General features: G+C 37.0%; 2 protein-coding genes across 3 annotated transcripts in view; both read left to right on the forward strand.

The window, feature by feature from the left end:
- The first annotated feature begins 2,702 nt into the window (after window positions 1–2,702).
- LOC127634493 (OTU domain-containing protein 1-like) lies at window positions 2,703–4,870 on the forward strand. Its single transcript, XM_052114079.1, has 2 exons — window positions 2,703–3,627; window positions 3,669–4,870. Exons 1-2 carry the CDS (start codon window positions 3,060–3,062, stop codon window positions 4,349–4,351), a joined length of 1,251 nt encoding a protein of 416 aa, XP_051970039.1. The 5' UTR covers window positions 2,703–3,059; the 3' UTR covers window positions 4,352–4,870.
- A 2,213-nt stretch (window positions 4,871–7,083) lies between these two features.
- Window positions 7,084–15,502, forward strand: part of LOC127634072 (sickle tail protein homolog) — a 167,422-nt gene continuing 159,003 nt past the window's right edge. Inside the window, exons 1-2 of one of the 2 annotated variants that reach the window (XM_052113489.1) lie at window positions 7,084–7,099; window positions 7,537–7,750. In XM_052113489.1, the coding sequence (XP_051969449.1) occupies window positions 7,678–7,750 (73 nt within the window). In that variant the 5' untranslated portion in view covers window positions 7,084–7,099; window positions 7,537–7,677. Of the gene's footprint in view, window positions 7,100–7,532; window positions 7,751–15,502 lie in introns of those variants that run through there. The other variant, XM_052113490.1, reaches the window with a different exon arrangement.

Genomic DNA, 15,502 nt, shown 5'->3' on the forward strand with positions numbered 1-15,502 from the left:
AAGCAAGAATCGCTTGTTTCTTCAGCTGTCCTGGTGACGCGTCCCTAATTCAAATCACAGCAGTCTCAGAATCCTTAACGCTGATTATCTCTCTTACGTATGGAGCCCTACATTTATCTTTTGCAATTCCAGTTTGGCTCACCAGGACGGTTTGTAGCCTATTTCTGCATTAAATAGGGCTAAAATGTTAGTTGTTTATTACGCAGAGATATAATGATACAGTGTACAGGCAAACCTTCAGAAGCAAGCTTGATCTACTTGTCAAAACACCGAGGCACATGGAGTTGCTTACCGCCTTTTTGGATGCTGTTTGGAGTTGGTAGATATAGGTCAGGTTGTTGACTTGTCAACGGCTGGCGTGCGTCACACGTCTGGTTGGCCTGAAGTCTATCTATTGATAAGAACATAGGTGATTTTTTAAAAATTATGATTGTATAAGATACTCGCAAACAATTGTTAATATATACAACAATTGTTAATTAAAACAAAACAAATGTTAACATCGCAGAATGTGCCGTCCGTGTCATAGAAATGTAATTAAAACTTGGTGAGGAAATGTCGTTAGGCTGACTGACTGAAAGTGGGATGATGTGATGATTCGCGATTTCTCATAAACCGTGAGACAGCGCACTTGGGATTGTGTCAGATTTGTATTATAGCAGTGAAATAGATGTTTTTGTTATCCGATAATTGGGACCAGTTGCTCCCCCTGGTGTTGATTTGCGTAGGGGGCAAACGGGTACTAAAAAATCGTCTTTGAAGTATGAGGCTGACACCTTGTGGTACAGAGCTAATGAAGCTCTCATGCGTTTGACAGATAAAAAGATGGCGCCGTGGATACAATATAAATCAGTTGTTTGCATTGATAAATTCTGTCAGTACAGTAAGACAAAATACACATGTTAAAAATACATTCTCTGAAAAAAAATATATATATTATGCAGTGTTGTTTCTCAAACAAGATAAATCAAACTGATCTTGTTTTAATGATTTATTCATATTTTTTACATGAATTATTGTCAAGGATATGATTTTTTCCCAAAAAGTCTTACTAGAAAAAAGAAATTTTGATCCAACGTGAATTTTCTTCATAGAAAAATATGATCATGTCTGGTAACATATGCGTGTAAATTGGAAAGAAATAGCATTTTATTTTAGCATAAAGCTGATGATTATCAAGGTTTATTTCTGTTTCTTCTGCTCCAAACTTACTACAAACGTACTTCTCTGTCTGCTCGTTTGAATGCAACACATCATAAGAAAGTGTTTCACCGCTGTTCAAATGCACTTTGGATCACATCATTAATATGTATAAATGTTTTCTATCTGAAAGGACAAAATATTAAATGAAACAAATGACAAAAAAATGCAAAGTAATCTCTTCAGTAATCAAAAGACTTTTGAATGTAACTGTATTCTAAATACCAATTATTTAAATGGAATCTGTAGTGGAATACAGTTACATATATTTGTATTTTAAATACGTAATCCTGTTACATGTATTCCGTTACTCCCAACCCTGCTAGCAGGACATATTTTCCTTTCAGTAACACAAGCATAAAGGGAGATATCAACTTCCAGTTTAGTTTATGGAGACATATGTCACCACAGTGAAACAGAATGCAGCAGAACTATGCGTGACACTTATGTGAAAGCTATTTAAACCCCTTTGGATTGAGCTGACCTTGGATTTAAACATGATCTGTCCAGTGACATCGCTTCCTCTGTAATCATCTGTAAATAGATAGGTAGATAGATAGATGAACACAAAAAGGAATAAAACAACAGAGAGACCCTGTAAACCTGTCTGAGGTTTAACAAAATGTATATATATATATTTAGAAATTTTTAGGAAAAGACATATTTTCAGGTCATATGCCCTAAGAAACCTTGACTTAACAATTCATGATATTTTTGTAAACCATAGTTTTTTTTATACCTTTTTTTTAATTAATGAATGTATTCATGGTACAATGAGGTATGTTAACCTTTTAATTGATGGTTACACCACATCATATATTTTACAAATACACACACACACACACACACACACACATATATATATATATATATATATATATATATATATATATATATATATATATAAATTATATAAAATGCTATAAATGTTTTTTTTTTCATTCCTCAAAATGTATAAAGTCCCAATTGGACACAAATATTACATTTCTACGAACTTGACGCATGTGTTTTAAACTAGATTCATCATTTTATCACCTCAGACAACCTTTTGTCACTGACGCATGAACCATTAATGACAAACTCAAATCCACATGGCCAAACTCACACAACAGGTTCAGTTAAAGGGGTGAAGACTCTCTTTGCAGAATATGATGTCATGAGGGATGAGGTCATGAGTCATAATATTTAGAAACTTTATCCACTTTGTGGATTAGCCTAGTTGGTGCAGCATTTTGTCAACAGTCATTGAAAGGAAGTTGCGAGCTTTAAATGGGGAAAAAAGAGATGAAAGATACCTCTTGGATTGTAGTTTTGGTCTGACTATACAGTTCCAATAAAGTCTCTCATATGCTTAAGGCAATTTACAGCCAATTCTTTATAAAGTAGGACCAATAAAGTTTCGTGTGAGGCGGGACTTCCTCGCTGTTGAGAGGCAGTTAGGTTTGCAGAGCTTTGTGGGAACCCGCGGCCTCTTGGCAAGCTTTACGCATTCCAATCTAGCGACGCCGCCCTGACGCGCTCTGTAGCGTAAACACGGACAGAAGCGAGAGAAACACCGAGAGCCCAAGTGACACATCACATCTCTCGCATTCCCGCGAGCTGCTGGTCGTTTCCTCGGACCGGGATTCAGAGAGCTAGGGGTCCGGTTACCATTGCTCCCTCTAAAAATAGGGTTGCTTTGGGGCTGACGCAATTAACTGGGGCTGGACCCTCTGTGGCGGCGGGGAACGAGGAGGATCCATGGAAACGCGCTCTGCACATTCAATGCTATTGATGACAAAGTGTATTTTTAGACTGTGTTGTCATCGTTCGGTAACAACGAAGCACAAGGCGTATTGTATAAAGGGAGGACGTTGAAAATGCACTTGTACAGCAGCGCGTTAACACACTACCCCGGTTCCTCTCGAAAAGTTTCGGTAACTGTCACTAGTGTCGCCAATAACTCAACAGCGACAAGCTCGAGTTCGTTGGAAGCGGACCGTAACAACGTTAACGGAAGCGCCACAGAAGCGCAGACGGAATATTTGCTTCGGGGGGAACAGACCGGCGCGAAGATGCCTGCTCTTACATGTTATGAGGCCACCTCGATGAGGCCGGTTTTCTATACATCTACTGCCGAGATTATCATCACACGACCTGATGGTGTGGAGAGATCAGTGCCAATTAACATCGTGAAGGAGCCACGGACGAACCGTAGACATCTGGAAACACACTACCGCCCAGTTTCTTACGCAGTCAATGGAGATGACCATTCCAGCTTGGATTTAGATTGCACAAGAAGCGATGATGAAATAAGTGAGAAAAAATCTATAAACTGCCATACGTTTTTTGACCAAGACAATTATAGAGTTCGTGAGAGGAGAGTTGAGCCTTGTGTACAAAAGGATTTCACAAACCCCAGAACTTTTGAATCTGACTCATCTGAAGGTTTTTTCCCCTCAAAGATCAACTTCACCAGAAAAGGCCAGAAATTGACGAAAATGACAGCGAACCTACAGAGGAGCCAGTCTTTGAGCTGTGTATCCTTCAGGAGCCTACTGCAACAACCAACATAAGGGACAGTGACAACAAGGTGACCCGTTACCTGGCCGAAGTTGATAAACAGAATAAATACCTGCACAATAGGCAGAAATACCGCTTTCACATCATCCCAGATGGGAACTGCCTGTACCGGGCTGTTTCCAAGGCTGCTTATGGGAGCCAGTCAATGCACAAAGAGCTGAGAGAGCAAACCATGCATCACATTGCTGACCACCTGGATGAGTTCAACCCCATCATCGAAGGAGATATTGGGGAGTTTCTGATCAATGCAGCACAGGATGGTGCATGGGCTGGCTATCCGGAGCTTTTGGCCATGAGTCAAATGCTGAAAGTGAATATCTACTTAACCACTGGGGGTAGTGTGGAAAGCCCAACTGTATCAACCATGGTGCACTATTTGGGAGAAGAGGACTTGTCTAAACCATCAGTATGGTTGAGCTGGCTCAGTAATGGTCATTATGATGTGCTGCTGGACAGCAGTCAGCCCAACCCAGAGTATGACGCCTGGTGCCGTCACACCCAGGTACAGCGCAAAAGAGATGAGGAGTTGGCCAAGTCCATGGCGGCATCCCTATCCAAAATGTACATTGAGCAGAATGGCCTGCACTGAGATTGGAGAAGATATCTGGGAGTTCTGTATCTCACTCTGACGTTTCCAAACAGATTGCACTTTTATTCCTTGTGTGATGAAAACTTGCCTTAATTTATTACATTTCTATCCTTGTGTGTGTTTATTTTATCTGTTGAAGTGCAGTGCACAGGATGATTTGTGGTGTGATGTGTAAACAAATAAGGATTGTGTGGGTCTGAGCGAATGTTTTTTTTGTTCTTTCTTTTAAGCTTTGATCGCATGTGTGTCGACGTCATCTTAATTCTGGTAATTTTCTTTCTGTACAGTGTTCTGATTTATTATGCAATCTGTTGTGCTGGACTCTGTCTTTACTAAAATGGAATGTTTAGCACTTAAACAAACATTACCATGTTACCACAAATGCTCTTGTCATTATTTGTGTCCCCCACCTCCTGCTGTCTTTAAACTTGACTGTTGTGTTGTATTAAATGATGAATTTCTCATTTTCAAGTGCCTAAAATCTATTTAGCAAAATATGTATTTTGGAATAAACATTTTGAAGCAATTTGAACATGTTTAATGTTTATTTACATCATCAGGTCTCGCAAAAAAAATTAAGTATGGAAAAGGATATGTAAATTGAAGTTTTCCTATTAGTCCTTAACAACTGTAAATGCACTAGAATGCTCAGTGCTAATGCATAAAGAACAACAAGAATATTGGACATCTGGTTGTAACACCTGTACAAGTGTTCAAGAAGATTTTTATTCACAAAACATGGCTATACAAGTGTTGATCTTCACAGACGTGCACCCATATGGTGAAAAAGTTACATAAACGTATAAGAATGAGAGGAGAAAATTATCAATGTCATTTGGGAGTGTATTTAAGAGCGTTCATTAATGATGTTCTCATAGACTATTCTGAAGACTGAGCTCAGTGTGGTTAACACTATTTAAAGTAGTTCCGCTATAAGGGGGGAACAGCAGTCTTTAACGTTTTTTCCTTGAACAGGATCACTCTTCACTTTTGTAAATGGAGCAGCAAAATCTGGTATTACAAACAGATGACGATGCACAGCTGCTCATATGACCTAATGGCAAAGTACAACAGCACAGGCACTATATAAAAATAAAATAACAGATAACATCCTAATGATGCCTTATGTGATGTGCACTTCACAAAATGCTGGTCAGGGCCAAACCTTTCTGCAAAGTACAATAACTGCAGTTTGCGTTGAGTTATTTAAGTAAGATTTCGAATAAATATGTTTAGCAGAGGATGATCTCTGTATTAAGTTGCATTGAAAAAAAAAACATCGGTATATGCTACTTCTACGTCATTTCTTAGATTCTTTAAAACTATTTAATTGGTTACATTTTTCTGAATGTTGCAATATCGTCAGAAATGGGAAACAGGAACCTTTACTATCCATACAACGGATTCATATTTAATATATTTCTGAAATAAATTCACTAATATTCCACCTGATCTCTGCCAATGATAACTGCAGTTTGTCTTATATTTATACATTAAGTAAAATATACTGTATATACATCTAAGTCTTAGCCATATAGCCTGGAGTGTTCATCTATACATCTATAGACATATTTACACTAAATTTCCCACTGCAGACTGTACAACCTCAAAGTAAAAAATCCTATTGTGAAATCATCCATTTTCATAAAGTCAATGTATAATTTTGATTGTTATCATATATAACTAATCATTGTATTTACTTTTATTCATGCAGTATTCTATTTGTTTATTGTGGTGGATAAAATAGGTTTTCCAATTTAGATTGGGATAACATTAGTGTCTGTGTAATATAAACAGATAATCAGAACAAATGAGTAATTCTTCTTGCACAGCATGTGTAGTGTCTCAGTAATGAAACAGATCAGGGGTTAGTAATAGGGGCATTGGATGGAAAAAGTTCAAGGGATTTTATCCCCCAAAATACAAATCTTCTCATCATTTACTCACCATCATGCCATCCCAGATGTGTATGACTTTCTTTCTTCTTCTGAACACAAAGATTTATATCTTAGCTCTGCAGATCCATACAATGCATGTGAATGGTTATCAGAACTTTGAAGTTCCAAAAAGCATATAAAGGCAGCTTAAAAGTAATCCATAAGACTCCAGCGGTTAAATCCATGACATTTGAAGCGATCCAGCCTGTTTTGGTTGAGAACAGACCAAAATGTAAATCATTTTACATTATAAATCTTGGCAATCAAAATTTTTGACGATCATGATTTCAAACTAGATTGCACTTCCTCATGTGTTAAGCACTAGGAAGTGTAATCAAGCTTGAAATAATAATTGTGCTAAGAGACTGATTGATTATATATATATATATATATATATATATATATATATATATATATATATATATATATATATATATATATATATGAAATGGCATGAGTGTGAGTAAATGATGAGAGATTTTATATTTTCGGGGTGAACTGTTCATTTCAGGCTTTTATCCCCAAGATGGCCTTTTGAAATAAGTTCTTGTCATCAGAGAATGCGTTTGTGGTTGCTCCAGTGTTAGCCACTAGATGTCAGCATAAGTCTGAGATATGGTTGAGTACAGTGAAAGACTTGGGTATAGTGCTTCAGAATTATGCAGCTCTTTTAGCGAATGCCAACATAGTGCATCGTATGGATAATGCGACAAGACGCACAGATGAACCTCCTCGAGTCTACGACACATGACAGTGCATGTGTGTTAGTGAGAGAGAAAGAGAAAGTGTGTGTTCATGATGCTATTATATTGTAAGTGAATGCTTCGATGTAGTTTTCAATCAGCCTAACAAATTAACAATATTGTTTTAAAGCTAATACGTCGACCAAGGCAACAATGGACATTTGAAAACTGTTGTCCTGAAGGTAATGTCACTGGCCAAGGTCAAATCATGTGCTATAGGCTATAGTGAAATTCTACATCATGTGTTTAAGTGTGGGATTATAGTCGAAGAATTATTTTCATGAAAACCCATGATTAACATATTATTTTGAATACGCAGGATTCAAAATAGTCCAACATTTCTCCTACAAAACAATATGATTTAAATTGCAATGACGTAATTCTGCAGTCATGTGGACTTTTAAGTTCCCTTCTTATATATTTATTTACTTTTGGACATAAAACCCCCTCGCTTTCTCTCCCTCCCTCTGTCTATCCCTCGCTCCCACTCTCCTCTCTCATAAAGGAAGTTTGTGTCCTTTGGTCATACAACCAAAGCGCATATACCGAAGAAGAGCTCCAAGTGTTCTTCGTTTGACGGAAGAGCGAAATAAGCGAAAGTTTTGCGGATTTATCGGGAAGAGTTGAGCGGTCTGGAGAGGTGAAGATGCCCGGTCACCGGGTTCAGTTCGCGGATCTTCCTTCCACCAGCGAGCGCAGAGGGAGCCCGAAAACTAACAGTAAGATTTATTAATGTTTCTAGGTCCTCAGGTTGAATCTCAAAACCGAGTGAGTTGTCTTCCTAGACAACATTTTTGAGCATCATTGACGCGTTCAGAATCAGCTCACACTGGAAGAACGAGTGAGGCAGCACACTTGGGTTTCACTCACAGCCTCTTGAGTTTGAAGTTTATTGATTTTAATCTTTGCTGATGTGCACTTCCACTTACAGCGGTGGCCCTGTGCTGAATAAAATTGATATCTGATAACTTAGAACAGTTATTTTATATCTCATCACAATCTTATTGGCTAAACTTAAAAAAACTGAATGAAATTTAAGCCATTCTTGTTTGAGTTGTGCTGATGTAATTCCTACAATAATGCAAGACATTTTCTATGACATTATATTATATAGAAAGTACAGTTACAGATAGGAAACTTTGCCAAATGCCCTAAATCAATTCCTTGAATGGATAGTTCCCCAGAAAAAAATTACAATTCTGTAATTTCATTGATTTATTTTCTCACCCTCATGTTGTTCCAAACCAGAATTACTTTCTTTCCTGTGTGGAATACAAAAATCTGTTAAAAGGGATAGTACACCCCAAAACAAAAATTCTATCATTATTTATTAACCCTCACGCCATCCCAGATGTGTATGACTTTCCTTCTTTGGCAGAACACAAAGATTTTTATATATATTCTTCTTAAAATCTCAATCAATCAATCAATCAATCTCTCTCTCTCTCTCTCTCTCTCTCTCTCTCTCTCTCTCTCTCTCTCTCTCTCTCTCTCTCTCTCTCTCTCTCCATACAATGCAAGTGAATGGTGGCCAGAAATCTTGATGGTCCAAAAAGCAGATAAAAGCAGCATAAATGTAATCCATAAGACTCCAGTGGTTAAATCCATATCTTCACAAATTATTTGATAGGTGTGGGGGAGAAACAGATCAATATTTAAGTAATTTTTTCTATAAATCTACACTTTCACTTTCAGATATGAACATGAAACTAAACAGATTTATAGTAAAAAAGGGCTTAAATATTAATCTGCTTCTTACCCACACTTAATATAATGCTTTTGAAGACATGGATTTAACCACTGTAGTCATATTTATTACTTTTATCTGCTTTTTTGTCCTTCAAATTTCTGGTCACCATTCACTTGCATTGTATGGACCTACAAAGGAGAGATGTTCTTCTACAACTCTTTGTTTGTGTTCTTTAGAAGTAAGTCATACACATCTGGGATGGCATTAGGATGAGTAAATGATGAGGGAACTTTAATTTTTGGGTGAATTATAACTTTAAGTCAGCATTCACTTTTATTTTACGAAAAAGGATGCTTTCAAAGTGAATGGTGAACTATTCATTAAAATCCCTGGTCAAAAAAATCCTAAAATGTACAGGATTCTAACATAATTTGGAACCAATCCTAAATGATCCTAATTGGATTCTTATAAGATAATCTTTTTTTTCTTGGATTAGAAGTTAGATGTAGGCATATACATTTTGCTTTATGTGCAAAAATTTTGTTAATTGTTTCCCCTTATAATGTCTCTCTACATTAACCAGGGGTGGAAAGAGTACTGAGAAATCACTCTCAAGTAGAAGCACTGTTACTTCCCAAAATTTGTAGTATGAGTAGAGTAAAAGTAGCTGTCCTAAAAACGACTCAAGTAAGAGTAAAAGAGTAGCTCATTCAAAAGTAATCATGAGTAGTGAGTATTGAGTTCCGAGTTGCAAATCCTATGCCCCATTATAATGAACACTGTATGCCAACTTTTAAAATACATCATTTATCTATGATAAACACTACATTAATCTGATTCCAAAAAATAAAAGGGAGACATGATAACAGAAATGAAAAGATGAAAAAGTTATTTTCAATACACTGATCACAATTTTAAATTGTAATGTATGAAACTATTACATTCGAATCAGTTTATGTGTAGGGTCTAAATTTCCCTTAATGCAGACAGAGCGTTATTGTTGTGCATAAAACATGTTCAAACAATGCAAGGAATGCAAAAAAATGCTAAGTAAGCAGTATCACTTGGCACATCATGTCCTGCACAATAGAGGAGGTGATGCTGGCATGGGAAAAGTTGTTTGGAACAGGGGCTACATCATGCTTAAAAAGGAATAATTCACCCAAAAATGAAAATTCTTTCATCATTTACTCACCCTCATGCCATCCCAGATGTGTATGACTTTCTGCTGCAGAACACAAATTAAGATTTTTAGAAGAATATCTCAGCTCTTTTGGTCCATACAATGAAAGTGTAAAATATTAAAGCTCCATAAATCAGCATAAACGTAGCCTAATCCATGTGCCTCCAGTGGTTTAATCCATGTCTTCAGAAGCGATATGATAGATGTGGTGAGAAACAGATCAAGATTGAATTCCTTTTTTGCTGTTAATTATCCTCCCTGCTCAGTCAATCTCCACTTTAAATTCCACATTGTTCTTCTTGTGTTTTTGGTGATTACAATCTTCATATATATATATATATATATATATATATATATATATATATATACCGCCACCTACTGTGCAGAAAGAAAAATTTCTAGCAAAAATGGACATAAATATTGATCTCCTTCTCACCCACACCTGTCATATAAATTCTGAAGTCATGGATTAAACCACTGGAGTTGTATGTATTACTTTTTTGCTGCTTCACTTACATTGGATGGACCTACAGAGCTGAAATATTCTTCTAAAAATCTTAATTTGTGTTCTGAAGAAAGAAAGTTGTAGACAGATGGCATGAGGGTGAGTAAATGATAAAGAATTTTCATTTTTGTGTGAATTATTTCTTTAAGAAGCACATGGGGGGCCACATTGTCCTCCTTTTGAGATACTATGTTCCACATTGATTTAGTTCTCGTATCTTTGAAGCCAAGAAATAGTTGTGGTCTCATTGCTATGCACGATGCACAATTTTCTAAAGTTTGTGACTGGTGGAATGTTCTGCTGAAGTATTACTCTGCAAATGTGGATCTTTATAAAGGCTAAGCATAATTATACATTATTTTATCATCTCTACTTTCCTGGTAATTTATTATACCAATTAACACACTCTCTACATCAGGGGTATTATAAAAAAATGAACAATATAAAAAAAATATATATATTATTAAAAATGTCACTGTTTTATTCTATTACGTTAATACTTGTAAAGCTACTCAAGTTATTTATCCAAAAGTAATGTGTGGTTTTCTCGTTTCCTTCACTTTAGACATAAACGACTGTGTTTACATCAAATCCTCATCAAGACGGGCATTGGCGGAATTGCATTAACCGCATTAGCGCACAAACATTAGCCACCTGTCAATCAAACAACACGCACGACAGATGTCAGGAAATAAAAAGTACATCTTTTATATTTCATCTAGATCAACCAAACAGTCGTACTCTTGCTATCACAATTGATGTAATGAACACCCCTGTTCTAGAGGTATAACATAGGCTAAATATAGAAAACTACTCAAAATTTTGATCGAGGACATCTCTCTTTTTCCGATAAACATCTAGATCATTTTATTGCCCAGTCCTATTGATAACATTGCATTAATCTCTCACAGCAGCCCAATAGTCTCAGTGATAGATAGTTAATTTACAGGCTACGTTATAGACACACAGAATCCAGTAAGCAGAAATATGAAATTTACTTTGATATGTTTCTTCAAATTAGAGGCAGGATTAATGCTGATATCTGGCTTGAGCAGTTTAAACTCACATGACACAATCATGCAATTGGCCTTTTTCACAGTGAAAATCCCTTCCAGGTGCAGCGGAGATGTTCAGCTGTAAACTGTGCTTGAGGCATTCTCCACATCCTCCACAGTTGGCAACAGATCTGTGGCTGTCGTTCAAGTTATTTGATTGGATGGGGGTCACGAGACTCTCCATAGCCAATCACGTTGATAGATAAAAATAAAATCAAGACAGGGAAGTAGGGAACACAGATGGTGGGAAAATAGTGCATTAAAAGTACAGTTACAGCACTTAAAATGTTCTCAAGAAAAAGTTAAAGTATAATATTTTAAACTATTTAAAAAAGTACAATTCTTGGGAAAAGTAGTTAATTACAGTAATGTGAGTATTTGTAATTTGTTACTTTACACCCCTGGCATTAACTGAAGTTCATGTAGCACTGAAAGTCACTTTCATGTTTGTTTCATGCCTCTTTCTAATCAGAACATACAAAATTACTTGATGAGACAAATTCAATAAGATAAAATGAATTCTATACACTGTTTGGATGGGTAAGGCCTCTCCCATGGATAAGTCCTTTCGTATGAAGACTGAGGAGAGTTCTGGTATAAGGAGGGAAGAGAGATAGACAAAAGTAATATCATATCAGCCTGAGAGCTGTGATATTAAAAAGTTCTTTCTCATTCCCTCTCCTTCACCTTTTCTCTGAGTGCAAACCAGAAGGAAACACAGCCACCACCCACATGAGCAATAGAAGTCTATTCAACACTGCTAGATCCAAAATGGCAAGTTTCATTCACTGAAAACCTGACTGTAGTAAGGTTTCACTGTTTGGATCAGTTCAATTGATACACAATCTTAAGGACAGGAAGTGTCTTTCAGGACTGTAGTGCTGCTCAGATAGTTACAGGCTGTTCGAAAAACACGAACATAGACTACAGACTGGGTGTTTGAAGGTTTTGTGTATTTTCGTTTTTTGTACTCTGCAAACAAAGCCTATTTTGGCAAAATGGACTTATTGAATCTACTTGATCAAATGCTTCACAGTATTGGTGCACTTGAATTTACATAAGACTTACTGACAATATACAAATATATAAAAAAAATGAAAAGGTTCTCCATTCAGCATCACTGTGGTTGGCTCAGTTTGTGAAGCTTTTAAGATTAAAGAGTAGTTATGTATTACAAAATGGCAATTTAGATTTAGAGCACTGTGTTCTATTCAGGTTTCTACTTGTCACTGTTAATTCATAGCTGCACACACAAAAAGTATTGCTTAACCTGGAATATTTTGAGGAGGAGCAAAAATGTCCTTGGTCTCCCTCTATTTCTTGGGATTTGTTATGTCTTCTTGTTTGCTCAAAATGTCAACGAGAGTTTGTGAAACACAGTATGTCAGATTTATCTTTATTATCATTACTACATAGCTTTTCTGATACATTAAATTTCTGGTTAAATAAAAAAAAATGTCCAGGCAACATGATCACATGGGAAATCGACATGTTTATACAGAAAGTTCCAGTAACCTGAAATCTCTTTCGGGTCCCATGGAAACCAGGAAGTACTGTAATTGCAATCACATAAGCAATCATGATTGCATTTTCTCTCTACGATTCCATTTTTACTCCACTGACGATTATGTTGGGGATGGGGTTAGGGTATATGATTAGTAAAATATTATGGCTGTCAGTTGATTGAAATAGTTTTTAATCTTCATCTTGAGAGCTGTCTACAGCCTGTTTGTGTGGTTTGTTGCCTTTGCAGCTGCACCTCTGCACAGCTAGATTTGCGCTTGCTGCCTTTTTTTTCCTTGATCTTTTGACATATATGGTCATTGTACTACAAAAACATACTGTAAGTTTCAGAACTCAAAACTTCTCACTGCAAAAAGAGCATCAGTTGAAACCAAGCTGCCAAAATGACAAGTTCTCATCCTCATATTGATGTCACACTGTGGTAGACATTAGGCTCGTTTGTGAAGCCAATTGCCTCGCCTTTCAAGTAGACCAGAGTAGGTGGGAGCAATAAGGGGAGGAGTGAAATACGTGCTCTCAAGTCGGAGTGTTCTCACTTCTCATAGTAGATCGGTCACTAAGACATCAAAGGCAGATATTGTCTGATTCATGTTCATATGCTTTGTTGTTAATAAAGTGGATGTAATTTTAAAAGCTGATGCTTTTAAATGAAAATAAATATGAAGAACAAGACACTCAATGTACCTGTTATTTAATTCCCCCCATAAAACATGTCTTTCCAACCATTTTTAGTTTAATAAAGACATTATAGATATTTCATAAATATAATAACAATCACAAATCCCATACAGAGACTGCACTGTCAGAGTGTTGGGAATCTATACACATAAAACATGATATAAGAGATAAAAAACAAAACATCACAATTGTTTAAGCCAATGAGCATTAAGTGTCGTCAGCCAGTCATTTTCCATCATGCTTGCAGATCACACTGCTCGGAAAAAGCAACTGCGCCGCCTGCCTGCTACAACTGGGGCCACCTTGCTCTAGCAGGACATTTTTTGACATATGTCATCATGAAATCACATCAGATTTCTAACTGCCCTTCTCCTGCTGGTGATTACTGGTGATCGGTTCTGCAGAACTAGCTCATCTCAAATGAGCCTATTAACACTTACTTTACCTTTAATCACCCGTAGCCCTGCTCAGTAGCAGTGAGCAGTGAGATGGCAAGGAGAGAGCCAATCAAAACAGTGGGCATTTACTGTCATGTCTTAAAGGAGAATCAGCGCCTCCAGTTTTGGTGTTTCCGACAGAGGTTCAGAATGAGGGTGGAAAATGATAATGTTTTACAAATATATAACTTTTTTTTGTGCAAAAAACTTTAATAATATTATAAGTGATTTAAGGAACATATTAAAATAATTAGACTCAGTATCAGGAGCCTGGGCAATAACTGCATCACCACAGCTCTGACCAAAAGCTGTTCTTCTGGCATTTGATTTTGTTTATTTCAAAATAGCTACTAAATGTATTTTAAGGAGGCAGTTAAGGTCATTTGTGATTGGCTGAATGGTCATGACAGTGATGCTGGGGGTTTTGGGGTTTATCTTCATGTAAAGCTTTAATTGGATGCAGATGCAATGCACGACCATGTGATGCTCTCCTCAGTGGTGCTTTACATTTACTCTGGGTTTGAAATACATGAGCACTGGGTTTAATTTTCTGGCTCATCAATCCAGCCCAATACAGTGATAGAGAGAGATCCTAGAGGAATGCATGGCTGCATGTGTGAAGTAGAGAAATGCAAGCTCTGGTACAGATGCACATCTCTGGATGACAGCGCAGAAAAATACTGAATCTCCATGGTGACAGTGCAGTTGATACACCACGTGAAAGCCGACACAGTGGAGAACTGCCAGACCTGACAAATCCCTCAAGAGTGGCATTAGCTCAGCACATGCTAGTGTGTGTGTGCCATATAGGGGCCGTCTCACATTGCTGATTAGGAAAAAAAGAGAAGAGAAAGAGAGAAAAGGGAGAAAATGTAACATTAAAGGGGTCATATAATGCCATTTTTGTACAAGTTAATATGAATCTTTAGGGTCTAAATGAAAACTTTGTAATATACCTGTTCAAAAACTGCTATGTTTTCAGCACGCCGTTTCAGAGCATGACTTTAAATGATAATGAGCTTTGGTCACCCGCCCCTCGGTACACAGTTTTTAATAACACAACCATAACGCGTTGTTCATTATAAACGTGGGATTATGAATTATATTGAGAACGTTGTAACGTTATGGAAAACATGCCGTAATGTACCCTGAGTGTAAACATTAGCCACATTCATTGTGAAGCGTGCAAGCGATTTGCAAAGATTAATATAAAGGTTAATAAAACGTTACACTTACTTCTTCTGGAAGTGCAGAGGGAATATAAATAGTTGGTACCGAATCTTTTTTCAGCAGCAGCTTCTTAGCAAAACCAGCTTTATACTGACCCTCGTTTATAAAGCAGTCTGGTGAAAAATGATTCGCGCAAACATGAACGCATTGACGTTGCTCGTGGGGAATA

This window comes from Xyrauchen texanus, chromosome 41, assembly GCF_025860055.1.
Source record: "Xyrauchen texanus isolate HMW12.3.18 chromosome 41, RBS_HiC_50CHRs, whole genome shotgun sequence".
NCBI lineage: Eukaryota > Metazoa > Chordata > Actinopteri > Cypriniformes > Catostomidae > Xyrauchen > Xyrauchen texanus.